The sequence below is a fragment of the Hippocampus guttulatus genome, chromosome 13 (genome assembly GCF_054856545.1).
Source record: "Hippocampus guttulatus isolate MCC_2025c chromosome 13, RoL_Hgut_1.0, whole genome shotgun sequence".
Classification (NCBI taxonomy): Eukaryota; Metazoa; Chordata; class Actinopteri; order Syngnathiformes; family Syngnathidae; genus Hippocampus; species Hippocampus guttulatus.
In genome coordinates this window covers 18,419,416-18,436,932 of record NC_141273.1, presented here as the reverse complement: position 1 = coordinate 18,436,932, position 17,517 = coordinate 18,419,416, and the positions used below count along the sequence as shown (strand labels likewise).

The window sequence follows — 17,517 nt, the reverse complement described above, 5'->3', positions numbered from 1 at the left end:
CAGGAAATCTGATTCAGATTGTTTTTCTGTCCTCTACACTTAGCGCCTGTTGAAGGACAGTATCCAGCTGCAAGACTGTTTGAATCAGCTGAAGACAAAGGGTGACTTGCTCGACTCTTTGTTTGGTCCTGAAAGGTCTGATGATCTGCAGAGTGAGCTGAGTACTGCTATAAGGAACAGAGAACTACTGCATGTTCAGCTTATACAAAGAAAGGGAAGACTTGAGGTGAGAAAGAAAAAAACATTAATTCACTCGGTTTTCTCAGACTCGGATCCAGCGTCAGATGTATTGGGTTGACTAAAGTCACAGTAAAATGCTGCAAGCTGTTTTATTGAACGTTAAGCTTGATGTTAACGGCTTTTTCACGACATTACATTAATACATACATTACATTAATACATACATTACATTAACATCTATTGTGTTCTGTGCCAATAAATTACATGTATTTTTCAATGTTACGGCAATAAATTAAATTTGGTTCCCAGGGACGAAATCAATTTTTAGTTTGGGTTTCGAAACTTAGTGGGTGTGCACGTGCGTGTGTGTGCTCAGTTTGTGATTAGCTGCTTTGGTAATAGAAACGGTCGCATGTGCAGTAAATTGTGTTTGAAACCTTGTGCTATTGCGCTATCATGTGGTCAACACTCAAAAGACTATTGTTTGCCAAGAGCCAAACTACCACATAGCGACAACACAACACAATGATTCCTTTCGCTTTGTGTTTCCAAACAAATGCTTTAGAAATTAAACAGATAGCAAAATGTGTCAGTCACCCATTCCTGTCAACTTGTACGTTTTCCCCGTATTTTACACGTTTTTTTATCATTTCAAATCATGTACGATGTATTACAACTTTTATACGGGGGGTAAAAAAATTGCAAACCGATCTCACAAAGACCATTTTGGCTCAAATCCAGATAGTCTCACCTGCTGGTAGCCAACAACAACGCCGTCGTCGATCGCTACTATTGTCACGGCAAACCAGCAAAAGTAATCCTCAATCGTATATTTTTTTTCATCGCTACGTACGGTAGGATTGATAAAGCATGATGTGCGCATGCGCGGTAAGCCGTTGTAAGGGTTTTTGTTGCTTTGTAAGGGGAATCGTAATCATTTATAAGCCGCGGTTGACAAGTATGGTCACCACTGAAAGTGCCCATATTTAATACTGTCTTTGTACTGTATGTATTGGTTTAATCTGCTAAATGGTTATCCCAATATATTTAGCCACTCAATAAAGCAAATGATTATCAACTGCAGCACATTTACTGGCGGTAACTTTTCCCGCACACTGCCAACAGCGCCATCGTGTGGAGGCCTACGGTCACTCCTATTTAACTTAAACTAAGCACTTTATAATTTGGATAATCAACTAACCTCAAGCCTGAATTAAAATATTTTTAATTTATAATTGAAATTTAATTCAAACTACATTTTGACATCATTCCCTCATCCACCTTTTTTCTTTTTTTTGTAAACGGTGCAAAAAATATTTGTCTCCCTTCCTAGGGCAACGCAGTATGATTTACATTCCACAATTTAAACCTAGTGTGAATAATTTTATTTATTTTGTTCTATTCATTGGATTTCAAGGTTTTCTCTTAATTTCCATGCATCTGAGCATTCACACAAACTCCCTGACCATCTTTTGACCATGGTGACCAGCAACAGACAAGCACATGATGGCAAAGTGACTGTTTGTTACAAAAAAATTCAAACCACTTAAATATCAAATTAGAACAAATCATTCACTAGAGATTTGTGACACGAATAAAATCAGCCCTACTGTGTTACTTTTATCTTTGCACTCAGGTCATTTTAACCATAATTAAGTCTCAATACTGTCTGGATCAATAACAATAACCCCTCTTGAGGATACTGGTACCAGAGCCCAAGCTGTGCGTCGAGGCAAGCCCAACTAGATCTAGTTGCACACCAACTCAGGCTCCTCCTGTCAGAGAGGTTATTTCATTTACCTCCATCTTATTTCTGTAGTCAGGGATCGGACCGCCAAGGTCCCTGCCTTTTGCCACTGCTCAGCTCACAGGGCACCTGACACCATTGGCCCCTCCCACAGGTGGTAAGCCCATGGGGACGGGGACCCACATTACCTTTTCGGGCAGAGCGCGGCCGGGCCCCATGGGTGCAGGCCCTGCCACCAGGTGCTTGCCAGTGAGCCCAACCTTCAGGCGACCGATAAAGTTTTATAAACTTAATTGCATAGACAAAAAAGCTCAGTCATTCGATGTTAACACCAGAGGTGTATTAAATGAGCTTAACTTGTAGAGGTTTATTAAAGTAGCAAATGGATGCGACAAGGCATTAGCAATGCAGGTTTAGTAAGCTAGGGTACGCAGCCAATGCTAGCTTGTGAGCGAATGGCGACGAAGGCTAAAGTCACAGATGACAGTTCTAGTGACATGTTCTCATGAGGTTAAGCACATAAGCACAACAGCTCCTAAAAGAGCACTTCATTAATTGCGGCTTCAATACATCGCATTTTCTTTCCAAAGTACTGTATTCATAAAAAAATGCCGAATGACTCAGAGGTTTTGTACATGCCTGTACACATGATTGGTTCCTAGTGCGACCTCGACCAATGGCAGCACGAGCAGATTTATCCCATGAGCTGATTGGCTGCGCATCTTCGGAGCCCCGCCCAGCACCTTCCCTTGTGTCTCGTCACACTGTTGACTCTCAGAGAGAGAGAGAGAGGTGATTGGGCTTGTTCAAAGGCAGCAACACGTGTAACACACGTCTCTCTTCGTCTCATCAATACCGATTAATTGTCTTATCATAAACACATCCTCTGCGCAGGGATAGCTGGCCAGGAGCTAGCTGAAGGGTAACGGTGGCTACACCGTCAGAATGTAATGTGACTGCCGCCTCCACCAACACAAGTCTCTTTGCCTCTCTCAGAAGGCAGTGCTGATGAATGTTAATTACTGTAAAAAGGTTTATAATCAAAGATTTAAGTAAATATGTGTACTGTTATAGTCTTTGTCTCAAATATGTAAAGCAGGGGTGTCAAACTCGGGTCCTGGAGGGCGGGCCACTGTCCTGCATGTTTTCCAAATCTCCCTGTTGCAACACACCTGATTCAAATGAACAGGTTCAATGTCAGGCTTCCGCAGAGCTTGCTGATGATCTGATCATTTGAATCAGGTGTGATGCAACAAGGAAACTTGGAAAACATGCAGGACAGCGGCCCTCCAGGACCTGTGTTTGACACCCCTGATGTAAAGTATAATTACTGTTTACATGCTGGTACCCACATACACTTACCCACATAAAATTTCTAGTGGGGGAGCAAACCCTCCTTCGCCAGGTCCCTGTCCCCATTAACCGTGTTCAGTGAGGGATCACTGTATACCAAAATACAAATTTTAGACCACGTCGCTCAGCTCTCAGTCTCCTTTTGAAACAAGTTAATCTGTAACAAAAATATGAAAAACAATTTGCCAACAATCTTATAGTTATCTCCAATGAACATGTACATTTGTACAAAGGTTTTCTTTTATATTTGAAATATCTTTACAAATAGTTTACATTTTAAATCTTAGTGCAATACTCATTATGTACAGTAAGTCGAATCAAATCGCAATATCTGTCAGAAAAATCTGCATTAAATTTTGTCCTAAAATTATTTATTTATTTATTTATTCTTTTTTCTTTCTTCAAAAAAACAATATTGTTCACCAGTTTGGATATTACATATCTAGTGTTTTAAGTGTATTCAATTGATGATAAGAGAATGATTTTTAAATCGTTGTAATGTTTTATTTACATTTTATACAGCGTTCCAACTTTGTTGGAATTGTGGTTTACAAAATTATTATACTCACTGAAGTGTACTTTTACTTTTTCAGGGCTTAATTTCAAGAACCAAGGACTTTGGAGATGCCTACATTTTGGTTCGCTCTAAGGTGACAAGTCTCAGAGATGCAATGACTGCAACTAAAGGGCTTCTGCCTGACATCCTGGCTAAGAAAAGCCAAGACGACCAATTCAGGGTGAGTTAAATTGTCGGCGATATTTTTTTTCATGATAAATGGTATAAAATTCATATTTCAGCTGTGAATATTTAAAGCTGTCATCTTGAGTTAAGATGAAAATAAATGGAATATATTAAAGTTAGTTGTGAGAGTTTATGCCAAAGATTTCCTGTTGTAAAGATTAATCCAGGGTTTCATCCTGTCCACCCATATCTGTGCAAAATAATGGAATTCTGCAAAAAATTACTCAAGATTTCTAGCGGATATTTAATTGAATGCGGTGGACCTTTGATGCAGGTATAAATCCCAGTTATGAACGCTAAATATATCATCACTGTGGTGACACCTGACGAGAAATGCCACCCAAACATGGAAAATCTCGCTCACTGCAGTGTCAGGTTTCCACCAAGAAAAGGCATTAACTGACAATGAAATAAAATCATGAGTCATTGAAATACAGTACAATGGACGAGAAATGTCTCTATGGACAGCGTACAATGTTGCCAGCAAGTTACGAAACGCTCAACAGGAAAATATTGCCTCTTGTTACAAAAAAACTTTCAAGGTACGAAAGGTGAAAGTGCAGTATGGGCTGCTACTCGCAGCTCTGAGTTTCCAGGGTTCGTACGGGTCCTTAAAGTTAATAAAAATCCATAAAAAAAGAGGTTGCAAAATTATGTTCTTAATTGTCCATAATTTTCAGGGAAAGCTTCTAAAATCAAGAAAAATCCTTAAGAATGAACCTGTGGTGTTCATTTCATTTGTGTATGTCATTTCCCCCACCCTTTCAAGTCATAGTTTTGTCGGAAAATGCAGGACCTGGTACCCGCTCTGCTTTTCCTGCCATCTCCGATTAGTTCCGACGATGATCATTTGATCACTTCGGGTTATTTCGGGTAACAACAATAGATCGACGCCATGCTGGGGTAGTGAATGGTTGGTTTGGTTGCTGGCTCTGCAAACAATTACCATATTTTCTGGAAAAATCTATTCATCGAAGTTATTGATCTCAACAAGTGACAGACAAATATGTAGCGACGCCACTCGAGCGAGCGCGCCTCAGCAGTCAATAGTCTGCTGCTCTCTGCTGTGTGTGCGTCAGCTAAGATTAGCTGTTGTCTCGGCGAGGCTAGCTTATCTGTTGTCGTAGATCAAAGCATCCTTGATATGTGACGTCGGTTGCTTCGGCGCTGATTAGTTGAAACCAAAAGACGTGCGCGGGCGTACATGTTCGCGCGGATGCACACAGCAGAGAGCAGTGGACTTTCGACTGCTGAGGTGCGCTTCGCTCAAGTGGCGTCACTACAAATATTCTGGGACAATGCTATTTTCTAGTGACATGGCTGGAGTAGCCGGAGTTCCGTGATTGGGTCGGAAAATTGCTGGTGATAATACGTCGGCCTACTGCCGAGTGTGCAAGAACGGCATCTCTGTGAGAGGTAAAACTTGTCATAGCCTCCTGGTCAAATCAAATGCATTGAGGCACACAGCAAAATAGAAGAAAATTGATCTCCAAGAACTTGCAAAAGAGATTGAGGAGAAAACTAAGTCACTGTCTGCTTTTCCCTAATTGTCATATCAGTTTCATATTTGTCATTATAAAACATGTCTGATCATTGAAGGTGGTATGATGGAAAATAATAGAGTTGTACCATTTGGGATTTAGACTTCTGACATGCATTTCAGCTGTTCAGGTATACTGGATACTGCTAAGGTGGGCAAGCAGTACTACTGTTAGTGAAACCAGATTTTTCTAAATGGAGAACGAAGGTCCTTAAAAATTGCTAAATTGGGCCTCAAAAGTCCTTAAAAGGTCCATAAACAAAAAAGCAAGTGGAAGAGTGGGAACCCTGGTTTCCTGAACACAACATACCTATAGCTGCTCTGCCATTGGCTACGACCGCCCCCCTTTTCTGCTTGGCTCTCGACAAAGGCGGACGCTTTTTTGCTCTGCTCCTGTCCTCCCCTCACCCTTCCCTGCTCGCCACTCAGTCTATGTGCTGTCCTTGTCTCACTTTCCTAGCCTCCTGCCGTACTTTCATCCTAAAACAAACCATGGAATTAGTTGGCTGGTCTCTCGATGCCATCGACAAAATTTTCTCGACGAGAAGAGCAGGCAGTGGGGAGCCTACTTGCCCCTCGGGGACATTTGCTGCTGGGTACACCCTAGATCCCTGGAGGAAGTGGAGAATGGTGTCCCTGTCAATACTGTCCGTTGAGGATATGGAAGACATCTACATTATCGGCCTTCTGATAGCAGGTATGCTGCTGTTTGGTGTTAGCAGTTTCCTGATCTATCGCAAAATTCAACCGACGGGAGCGGCTTTATTGGAAGTGAAGAAGCTGCCGATCTTTATGGATGACATGGTGCGGATGTCCAACACTTTGATCCAAGCGGCTACTGTGCTCAACTGCAAAATGGCTGTGGTTTTGGAGCGTCATTGCAAGATGGATAACAACTTGGAGAAGTTGGAATCCGCGCTCAGAAAGAAATCGTGGATTTGGCTTGCCGTACTCAAGGCTGTCTGGAATTGTTGGCAGCCTGTTCCCAAAACATCTGCTATCTGGACCTTTCCCCTGGAAGAACGTACGCATGGAAGCTCGTGCCCTACCATCACCCCCTCCTTCTCGGCCATTGACTGATAAGCCACGACTGTCTCCATGAGAAGACCTTGACGAAGTAGCTGCGGCCTGACGTACACAAAACCAGACAATCACGCGCATACACATCCTTGTATCACCGCCTTTATTGTTCCTGTTTTTTTTCCCGCGACGTGAACTGATCTGAGCGCTCGAATGGACTGAGCAGCTCGCCGGTCGGGCCGCGTCGCCCTCCCCTCCATCCATCCGCTCCCTCATTACATGTTATGTCTTGTGACTTGTTGTAACTGTCATATGCTTGTTTACGTGCTGGGGTCTTTTTTTTTTCTCCTGGACTTAAATTATCCTCAGAAGAGGATAGTTCGAGCATGGTTTTTTTTCCCCCTCTCCCTCCCTAGTGGTTTCCTTTCTGAACTAAGATCTCGGGGCGCTGTGCACACAGCGAGTACCGACAGGCCCTTTGCACTGTATCCCATGTTCGTCATTGTTTTTTATGTTTCTTGTGCAAAGCGTGCCTGTTAAGTCCTAATTGCCCCACGGGGATAAATAAAGTTTTCTAAATCTGAATCTGAATCTGACCGAGCATCTTCCTCGCATCCCATTGGCCAAGAGGGACCTCCACTGTATGTGTCTATGTATGGAGATAGAATGTGTTTCTGCAGCATCCTTGTCTAAAGAGAAGCGCGTTAACCCCGGTGTAGCCCCACTTGCATTCACACGGCAGTTTCTGCAGCCGTGCAAAACGATAAATAAAACATTCACATGCGTAAAGTCTACTTCTCCGGACAAATCAAATGGTCTATGGTCTGCTCTCAAATTTTAAGCTGCACATTTTACAGAATAGGTGTATTCACCGATAAATACCTCTGGATAATACTGGTATTTTTTTCAATGCAGCACATTGTTTTATTTTAAATGAGCATGGAAAATAGTTACGTATAACATTTATGAAAACCTACACTAAATATGAAAGTAACTCTCACACTGTGACTTTTTCTCAGGTGATTCAAAAGGACCTGGAAGACTGTGAAGCCCCCATCAAAGCTCTTGAAAATCTCATATCAGGCTGTCAGAGCAACCAGACTCAGTTTGAAAAATTGTTTACTGACTGGAAGTACCTTAAGAAGACAGTTGAGGTAGGATATAATGAGTTCAGCTTCCTCAAAATCCAATAGGTATCTGATAGCTAGCTGCCATTGTCTGCAGTGTAGACAGAAAGCTGTGATAGGCTCCAATAGTAGGAGGTTGATGCCATCAAAATACAATTCTATATAATCTTATCATTTGGATCGGGACGGTAGGGGACTGGTTCGCACGTCCGCCTCACAGTGCAGAGGTGCGGGGTTCAATTCCGGCTGTGGCCTTACTCTGTTGAGTTTGCATGTTCTCCCTGTGCCTGCATGGGTATTCTACGGATACTCTGGTTTCCTCCCACATTCCAAAAACATGCATGGCAAGCTGATTGACCATTCTAAATTAACCTTGGTGTGAGTGTGAATGGTTGTATCTCTGTGTGTGCTCTGAGGATGTGTATGTGTGCGTGTGTGTGGATGTGTGGGAACCGGAGTACCCGGAGAAAACCCATTCAGGCACGGAGAAAACATGCAAACTCCACACAGGAAGGCTGGAGCAGGAATTGAACCCGGCACCTCTGCACTGTGAGGCCGATGAGCTAACCAGTCAACCACCGTGACTCTTATTTTTTTATTATATGCCTGATTTGTTGTTCTGTTTTTTTCTTTGAATGTTTTTTAAAGTGCTATACAAATATTATCATACTTGGGGGAACGTTGTGACTCGAATTCAGGAATATGTCAATTAATTTAACTTGTTCACTGCTATGAGAGCAAAACTGATTGAAAATTGTTTTCATTCATTCATTTATTTGTATGTGCACCAGATTCCTTCAGTTTTTCATTGATAAGGTCTCTACAGCTAGGACTCCGGTCTCAAATACCGCATCTGACCATGTTCCATGTTCAGCTGTGCTAAATTCTTTTGAAACTGTGTCCTTGACGCTTTTGGAAGATGTAGTTCGCCAGACGAAGCCATCTGGCTCCCCTTGCGACTCTCTTCCCCCGCACTTCTTTCAGGAGGTTCTCCCGAGTGTTGGCGCATCGGTCTTGGATATCATCAACAGCAGCCTCCCTTCTGTTATAGTTCCCCAACAGTTTAAACATGCTGTGGTCCAACCCTTGATCAAGAAACCTGGTCTTGATCCAGATGTGCTGTCAAGTTTCAGGCCCATTTCCAAACTGCCTTTCATTTCCAAAATTCTGGAAAAAGTGGTGCACATGCAGTCGAAATTTTTCTTGGATGAACATAACATCTTGGAGGTATTCCAGTCAGGTTTCAAGACGATGCATAGCACGGAGTCAGCCCTGTTACGCGTTTCTAATGACATCCTCCTGGCAAATGACGCTGGAGACCACGTGTGTCTAGTTTTATTGGACTTAACTGCAGCATTTGATACAGTGGATCACAGTATTCTGCTGACTCGTTTGCAGCACTTGGTGGGCATTGGCGGCAGTGCTCTTGAGTGGTTTAGGTCCTATTTAGCTGACAGAACCTTTTGTGTCAGCCTTGGCTGCTCTGAGTCACGCACTGCTCCCCTGTCATGTGGTGTTCCACAGGGCTCAATTCTGGAGCCTCTGCTGTTCTCGCTGTATCTGCTCCCATTGGGTTCCATCTTAAGGAAACATGGTATTCCCTTCCACTGCTATGCAGATGACTGCCAGATCTATGTCCCACTGAGCAAGAAAGACGCCTTCTCATTAAGGCCCCTCCTATCCTGTCTGGAAGAAATCAAAACCTGGATGGCACAAGATTTCTTGAGATTCAATGAAAAGAAGACAGAGGTGATATTGTTTGGTCCCAGTGGCCCTTGTACATCCCATCCTGTAGACTTGGGCCCCCTGTCTCCTTATCTTAAGTCAACAGTCTCAAACTTGGGCCTTAAACTGGACAGTGATTTCAAACTTGATCAGCAAATTGGTGCCGTTGTCAAATCCAGCTTCTTTCACCTTCGACAGCTGGCCAAAATAAAACCTCTCCTCTCACATGAACACTTTGAGACAGTAATTCATGCCTTTGTCACATCCCGGCTCGATTACTGCAATGCCCTTTACTTTGGAGTCCGCCAGTCCTCCATTAAGCGCCTTCAGCTGGTCCAGAATGCCGCTGCTCGCCTCTTGACTGGTACTCGTAAGAGGGAGCACATAACTCCTACTCTGGCATCCCTTCACTGGCTCCCCATATATTTTAGAGTTATTTTCAAGATCCTCTTATTTGTTTTCAAATCTCTGAATAATCTCGCGCCACCTTACCTCTCTGAGCTCATCCGCCCCTACACACCTGCCCGGCGCCTCAGGTCTGTGGACCAGACATTATTAGAAGTACCAAGAACTAAACTCAGGCTCAGAGTGGATCGAGCCTTTTCTGTTGCTGGTCCCTCTCTCTGGAATGACCTCCCACTGAACATTCGGCAAGCCTCCTCGCTGCCCATCTTCAAAACCCTCCTCAAAACTCACTTGTATTCTTTGGCATTCGACTCAGCATGACTTAGATTTGTTCTTGGTTTTACTGTTTGGTGCTTTCTACCGCCTTTATTACCGATTTGTCTTACTGTTTATTGTGCATGTTAAATTGCTCCATGTACAGCACTTTGTATGCAGCGATGGCTGTTTGAAAGTGCTCTATAAATACAGTTGACTTGACTTGAATTAACTTATTTATTTGTTTTTGCAAGTATTTTTTTTTCTGAGAAGGTGACCTGCAAACAACACCCATCAATTTTCACCATAGTTTCTGAGCAAAATGCCACAACAGATGCCCATATGGCAGCCATCTTGAAAAACAACCGCCACATTGATTTTTTTTTTGTCTTTTTGTGTGGCTCCCACTTTTTTCTGAAAAAGTGATATTTAAGGAACAATCATACCAAATACCATGCATGTGTCGCAAAGTTTTTACCTGCTGCGCCACTAAAGTTTCCACTCGAAATACATAATGAGCAGATGTGTATATACAGTAATCCATTGCAGTTAAAAATAAAACCCAACTCTGTCGTGAGTTCAACGCTTGTCAGAATATAACAGGTATCTTGGTGTCCTCGGTTTTCGAGCTGTCAGCAGTAGCCTTGACATTTCATATGCTGGAAAAACCCTGGAAATTCTGAAATGTACAAGGTTATGAATGCATTATAAGAAATGACACTGGTAGTGTTTTTGCTGTTGTTGTTTGCAGGTCAATCTGCACGAGAGTAAGGAGAGTATCGGAGATCATGCACATTTCCATGACAAGTTCCTAAACATAGAGAAATGGTGTATTGTCATGAAGCAGAAGCTGGAGTCCTTCAAGATCCCTACTGGAGAGTGGAGCATAGAAAGTCGCGAGCATGAGGCACAGGTCTGAGGGTTCATGCTTACTGCTTTTGTTGATATTGTCCCAATCCTTCTAGTTATGTATTTTAGTTACAGTATGTTTGTTTACGTTCTCAGATACAAGTTGATCTAATTACCACACCACTCAAAATATGGATCGTGAGCAATTCAGTATGACATACAGTATATTGTTACGAAAGTCTCCTTTTGGTTACATGTACATAAAAAGACAATGTTTGATAAAAATCTTCTGTTGGATCTCATTTGATTTGAATATTGTTGAACAATCCACTTATGGCTCTGCTGATACAAATTTGTTTTTCAAAACTTTCTGCATAATGATGGTTGAGCTAATATTGAGTGTTTAGGTTTCTTCTTTTTCTTTTAATTTGCCATTGACTATCCCTAGAGAGCACTTGGAGAGTTTCCGGAGAAGAAGATCCAGCTACAACAGATGGAGATACTAGCTGTGGCTGTTTTAAAAAGGACTTCGGAGGAAGGAAGAGTCCACATTGTGGGAGATATGAAGCATCTTCAAGGTTTATGGTTGGCGTTGTGCACCATGAGTCTCAATATTCACAGGTAAAGCAAGACGAACATGTAAGAAAACTTCGCTTGTTAGCATTTAAACAGATTAAAGGTGGCATATTCAGGGATGCAATTCACAATTTTGATCTGGTTGTCAAAGGAGCACCAGAGGTTGTTGCTCGGTGCTCATTTTGTTCCCGACCCACCGAGGACTGTGGCATTTCAAACTATCATGTACTTTGTGATTAATGGAGCCCATACAGATATCTTCACAGGTGTTGTTTAGATCAGGGGTCCCCAACCTTTTTTGCCCCACGGACCGGTTTATGTCAGACAATGTTTTCAGGGACTGGCATCTAAGGTGTGGCAGAAATAATACAACAAAATAATATGGTATGAGCTGCATGAAAACGGTGGTGTTTTTGAAATATAATAATAATAATAATAATAATAATACATTTTATTTATAAGCGCCTTTCAAGACACCCAAGGACACTTTACAATAACAAAAAACACAAAGCAATACGGGTTGAGCAGCGGCAGCCAAAACGCGCCAGCGTTCACTCAACCCGAAGGTCAGAAAGAAACCACAGGGGAGGGAGAGAGGGAAAAAAAAACCCACGCTCGAACTACCCTCATTTTGAGGATAATTTGAGTGAGGCAAAAAAAAAAACTCCTGCACAAGCATATGACGGTTACAACAGGTCACAAGACATAAACAATGAAGACGGTGAATCAAGGGAATGTATGAGGGAGGGGGTGATGGTGGGGGACTAGCTTCCGTGCATATTTTCATCAGGGGAAGGTCGAGATAGCAGATGTTGTTTTGGTAGCAGGCTGCCCAAGAATTTAAGACAGCCTTGAGTCCGTGGCTAATGTCTCTTTAGTGGCGTCGATCAGCCAAATCCATGATTTCAGTCAGTAATTGAACACGGATTCCAGTTTTCTCCAAGTTGTTGTCCACATAATAATAAATACTATAATAAATAATAATAAACACAAGGAGCGTCTAATCTGGCCGCAACACTCTGATCGCTATGGTAATGTTTAATGCCTTCAAAATACGATACAACGCAAATTCAAAGTGCATGAAAATGACGACTCACCACAGCCCCCGAGCTTGATTTTCTGCAACCAGACGGTCTCATCTTGGGGTAATTGGAGACAATGACACCTCAAGTGTGTGGTTTATGTCCAGTCTACTTCGTAATCTTGTTTTAGTCGCCGTTGCTGCAGAAAACCCCCGCCTCACACAGGTATGTATGTCGGAAATAGCAACAGTGCAATTGTGGCGATCTCAGAGTATTCATCCATAACTTAAATCAAGTTGTCTCGAACGTACTTTTAAGGCCAGACAGATGTAACGGAGAATCCGGTAATTTTTCAAAATAAAACATCTTTCATATTGCTAAATAAATAAAACGGAATTAAGGCAAGTTCTTTCTGTGCGGCCTGGTACCAAATGCCCTGCGGACCGGTACCGGTCCGCGGACCGGCGACTTGATTAAATAGATTGAACCAAGTAAACGTGATGTGGAAAGGATTTCTGGTCAGAACATACCTAGTGTAAATGGACTGTCACTTGTACAGTCAAACCTCGGTTTTAGACCATAATCCGTTCCAGAAGGCTGTTTGAAAACCGAAACCATGTTTCCCATTAGAATCTATGTAAAAAAAAATTAATCCGTCTAGAAAACAACTTTTTTTAAAGCATTTTTTGAACTATTTTACACCATAAACTGTATACACGTGTAATAAGAGCGCAGGTAACAACAAACTACAAACATTTTGTTTTATTTTTACCAATTTTAACAAACATTGACATTGTAACAAAAAATTTAACATCTCTCTCTCTCTCTCTCTCTCTCTCTCTCTCTCTCTCTCTCTCTCTCTCTCTCTCTCTCATCGTGACAATTGTAGATTGCATTCTTTTACACCTTGAATTTATAAACTCTAAAGTAATGGCTGTCACTATGGACGCTCTGTCTGCAATCCTACACTACGGTACGAGGTAACATCCCTCCATCCATTTTCTGAACCGCTTTATCCACACAAGTCCAGTCTCGTCCATATTAAACGTTTGCTGGGGAAGACATTTCTCGGCTTTGATGAGATTTTCAAACTCAACTTTAAACTTTTCGGCAGCTTCCTTGTCTGAACTGGCTGCCTCCCCATGACGAATCACTTCTTTTCCTCAACTTTTCGAACCATCCTCTGCTTGCTTTAAAATCAAACCCTTCAGGAGCAATGCTAGGATCCTTTTTTTTAATCAAATCTCCATACAATTGTCTTGTTTTGCAAGATTTGCAAATTTCCTCAATATGGGACAAATAAAGGTTATCTTATCTTTTGCCACAAATTGTATCATGGCTAAGACTATCCCCTGCTAGCTGTTTCTCATTTATGAAAATAAGCAAACGTTTCTCCACTTCCTCTAATATTTGTGGCCTTTTTTCATTAAACACACGAGATCCTTCAGCCACATCACTGGCTTTATGATGGTCTTTCTTTTTTAGGATGCTGATGATTTCGGCATGCCGAACTCCTTAGCCAACACAGACACATGCACACCTGATTCATATTTCACTATCAAATCTAATTTTCCTCTTTTTTTCAGCAGCTTTACGACTTCCACTTTCTTTCTTTGGTGCCATGCAGAAATAACAGTCCAATTTGCTTCGATCTCAACAAACACGTCTGCTTTTTAAAAAATCTTTATTGAACATGTCTGCTCACAATGGACGCACAATGGACGCTCTTTTTTTAAAAAAATCTTTGAACACGTCTGCTCACAATGGATGCTCTTTTTTTTTAAATCTTTGAACACGTCTGCTCACAATAGACGCTCTTTTTTTTTAATCTTTGAACACGTCTGCTCACAATGGACGCTCTTTCTTTTTAAAAAAAAAAAATCTTTATTGAACACGTCTGCTCACAACAGAGGCGTCACTTCTTCGTCAACCCGAGGAAGCGACACTTCCTCGTGTAAAGAAGTCGAGAAAAGTCGAGTGGCGCATTCAAGTGCGCTCAGTTTGGTCAAGAACCGAATTTCGGTCGTAATCCGAGGCATAAACACTTGAAATTTTTGGTCAAAAACCGATTTGGTCGAGAACAGAGACGTTTGAAAACCGAGGTTTGACTGTATTTGCTTTTCTACCTTTGGTACTCTACACTGTTACCTCATTGACCTACTGATGACGCAGCATCAGGAGTAACTGGGGGTTCGGTATCTTGCTTAAGGACCCCTTTGACATGGTCGCAACCAAAACCACAATACCTCTGGGCCATCCATACCACAGTAGCATCCATCCATCCATTTTCCGATCCGCTTTATCCTCACAAGGGTCGCGTGGGGTGCTGAAACCTATCTCAGCTGTCTTTGGGCAGTAGGCGGGGGACACTATTTGGAGTGCCCAATCAACTTGCCATGCATGTTTTTGGAATGTGGGAGGAAACCGGAGTACCCGGAGAAAACCCACGCAGGCACGGGGAGAACATGGAAACTCCACATAGGAAGGCTGGAGCCGGGATCAAACCCTGCACCTCTGCACTGTGAGGTCGACGTGCTAACCACTCGACCACCCCTGTAGCATATGAAAGAACATATGCAATTGCTACTTTAAAAAAAGATAGTCATGACAAATTAATTAAAAGCGAAGGATTTATTTGCCTACATTGAATCATTGCGATTGAATCCACAGTTTAAAGAATACAAAGTTATGTCTCATAGAATGCATAAAAGATAGAAGGAATTCATATTTTCTTGTCTGTCCGAAGGAGCTGAAGAGGTGCTGGTCTTCAACCATAATGTGTAGCTGCGAGTGTTATTAAAGGCAGGGTTTAAAGTACACAAATAGAATACAGGTCATTTTTAAGTCATGGTACCTTTGGGGATGGGAATTGAAAAAACGGCAGGGAAGAGTTCCCAGATCACACTTGGACTTCAGTTGATAATATTTGTCACTGGCTGACCGAATTATATTTATATCATATATAGATGTTGAAGTAGTGAAATTGTGTGTGTGTGTGTGTGTGTGTGTGTGTGTGTGTGTGTGTGTGTGCGCGCGCACGCTGTCAGATCGATTGAACAGTCTTGATCAACTCTCCGTTGAAGTAGGGGTGTCAAACTCATTTTTGCCGTAGCCCACATTGGAGTTACGTCTTCCTTCGGAGGGCCGTTCTGACAGTGAAACCAAATTAAGTGTGTCATCGTATTTAGAGGTGTCAAATTATCGTGTTAATTGCGAATAATTAATTACATCCATATTTACCGCATTATGTTTTTTAATCGCGTTAGTCTAAATTGTAATCTCTAACTTTATTGTTTCTGTAGGTGGGTTGCCTTTTTCTAATATCCATTTTTATGTGTTGGCTTCCTGTGTTCGAGTTGTTGAGGGTGGGGAAACAACTGTCAGTTACAGCCTGAAGCGGACATTGATTGGCTTTCATTATGTTTGGGCTTGTTTAGCATAAGCTGATTGGCTCCCATTGGTATTGGGTGGGCTAAGTAAGCAGTGGTGAGGAGAGGAGAGGTGAAAATGGAGGAGCATGTGAGAGTTCTAGGCACAATGAATGGAAATTTTACATTCGAAAATGCCCTGACCGCACTATTGATAAAGGTAGAGTGTTGTGCCTAATTTGTAAGAAGGAGTTTGCTTACCACGAAGCAGCACAAGTTTAGCCTCCTACATCAATGCAAAGCACCCAGTCTCACAATTTTTTTCATCTCTTGACAGCACTAATCGTATTATCACTTGTACACCGCAAATTGATGGATTAGTAGTTTTGAAATCAGGCAACTATAGTTTATTCAGTTATTGTTAAAGTAAGTGTAAACAAGGTGACAAAATTATTGCACAATCTCAATGTTATTTATTACACGTGACATCTTGACATTTCGGTACAGATTTTAGCAAGGATCATGAAAGTTGACACATGATTTGCTTTCGCAGGCCACATGAAATGCCATGCCGGGCCAAATCTTGATTTTGACACCTATGGTTTTTAAAGGGTTAGAACTTCCTGTTGTCTCCACTAACACAGTCACGCCAGTAGCACAGAGAGATGGAAGTTGGTTTAGCCGATGTCAAGGAGGACTTAAGCTTTCGTTGCCCCAATTTTAGCGCCCCAGCCGAGTCTAAGTCAGTCCGCACCTCTCCCAAGTAACCGACCAGAGATAAAATGTTCTGACCACGCTCATTTTACAGCAGCTCCTTCTCTAATGATCAAGTGCACTTGTTAGTCACCCAAAAAGTTTTAGCTGTCCTTGTTAGGATCTCCTGGATTCGTTTTATTTTCTAAGTTGGAGTAAAGTTATAGATTTTTTCATGGCAGGACTGATATTATCGTCAATCTGTTCAGTCATAAAAATAACTGTGGATTTTAAATCAGACTGGGACCTGTTGTTTGATTTAGTCAAAATAGAGAACTAACAAAAGCGAGTGAGTCGCAGGTTAATCACATAAAATTTGAATTAACACTACGGCAACTAGAAACTGTTGTTTCGCTGAACCAATTCTACCCCCTGAAATCAGGTCTAAAACATCTCATTCTAAAGTCAGAGTTGTATACCTTGTACAGTAAATATTCTCTAGTGCGGACTCGTGTTTGCGCTGTCCAATTTGTCCTGATAACAGAAATTCCTCATTTGGGAAATGAGCATGGTACCCTTTATGAACCTGCAAGTATGTTGACAAAATGCACGTGTAACATCACAATCAATAAAATGCAAAAATATACTGTCCAAACACTGTTTACTGCATAGAACAAAAACTGCAATACTGTCCAGGTACAAGTGTATAAAAAAATCACAAAAGTACAGCACAGTACAGTATTTTAATGCTTATTTTTTGCCTGCCTTGGGGAAAAAATTGGTCTATTTTGGATTGTTTTGTTGCGTGCATTCTTTAGCTTATGACAACGTTCGCCTGCGTGTCATACAGTTTTCTTGCTAGTTGCAAGTAACTGTCCCGTTGATCACCGATGTCTGGTGATTCTTGTGCATACT

At 41.8% G+C, this 17,517-nt stretch overlaps 1 protein-coding gene across 5 annotated transcripts in view; it reads left to right on the top strand.

Annotated features, from left to right (window-relative positions):
* syne3 (spectrin repeat containing, nuclear envelope family member 3) overlaps nucleotides 1-17,517 on the top strand; it is a 61,243-nt gene that overhangs the window by 20,794 nt on the left and 22,932 nt on the right. For 4 of the 5 annotated variants that reach the window (XM_086126923.1, XM_086126920.1, XM_086126919.1 and 1 more), the window contains 5 exons: nucleotides 44-226; nucleotides 3,874-4,017; nucleotides 7,602-7,736; nucleotides 10,846-11,007; nucleotides 11,392-11,564. In XM_086126923.1, coding sequence (XP_085983049.1) covers nucleotides 44-226; nucleotides 3,874-4,017; nucleotides 7,602-7,736; nucleotides 10,846-11,007; nucleotides 11,392-11,564 — 797 coding nt within the window. The remainder of the gene's footprint in view (nucleotides 1-43; nucleotides 227-3,873; nucleotides 4,018-7,601; nucleotides 7,737-10,845; nucleotides 11,008-11,391; nucleotides 11,565-17,517) is intronic. The other variant, XM_086126921.1, reaches the window with a different exon arrangement.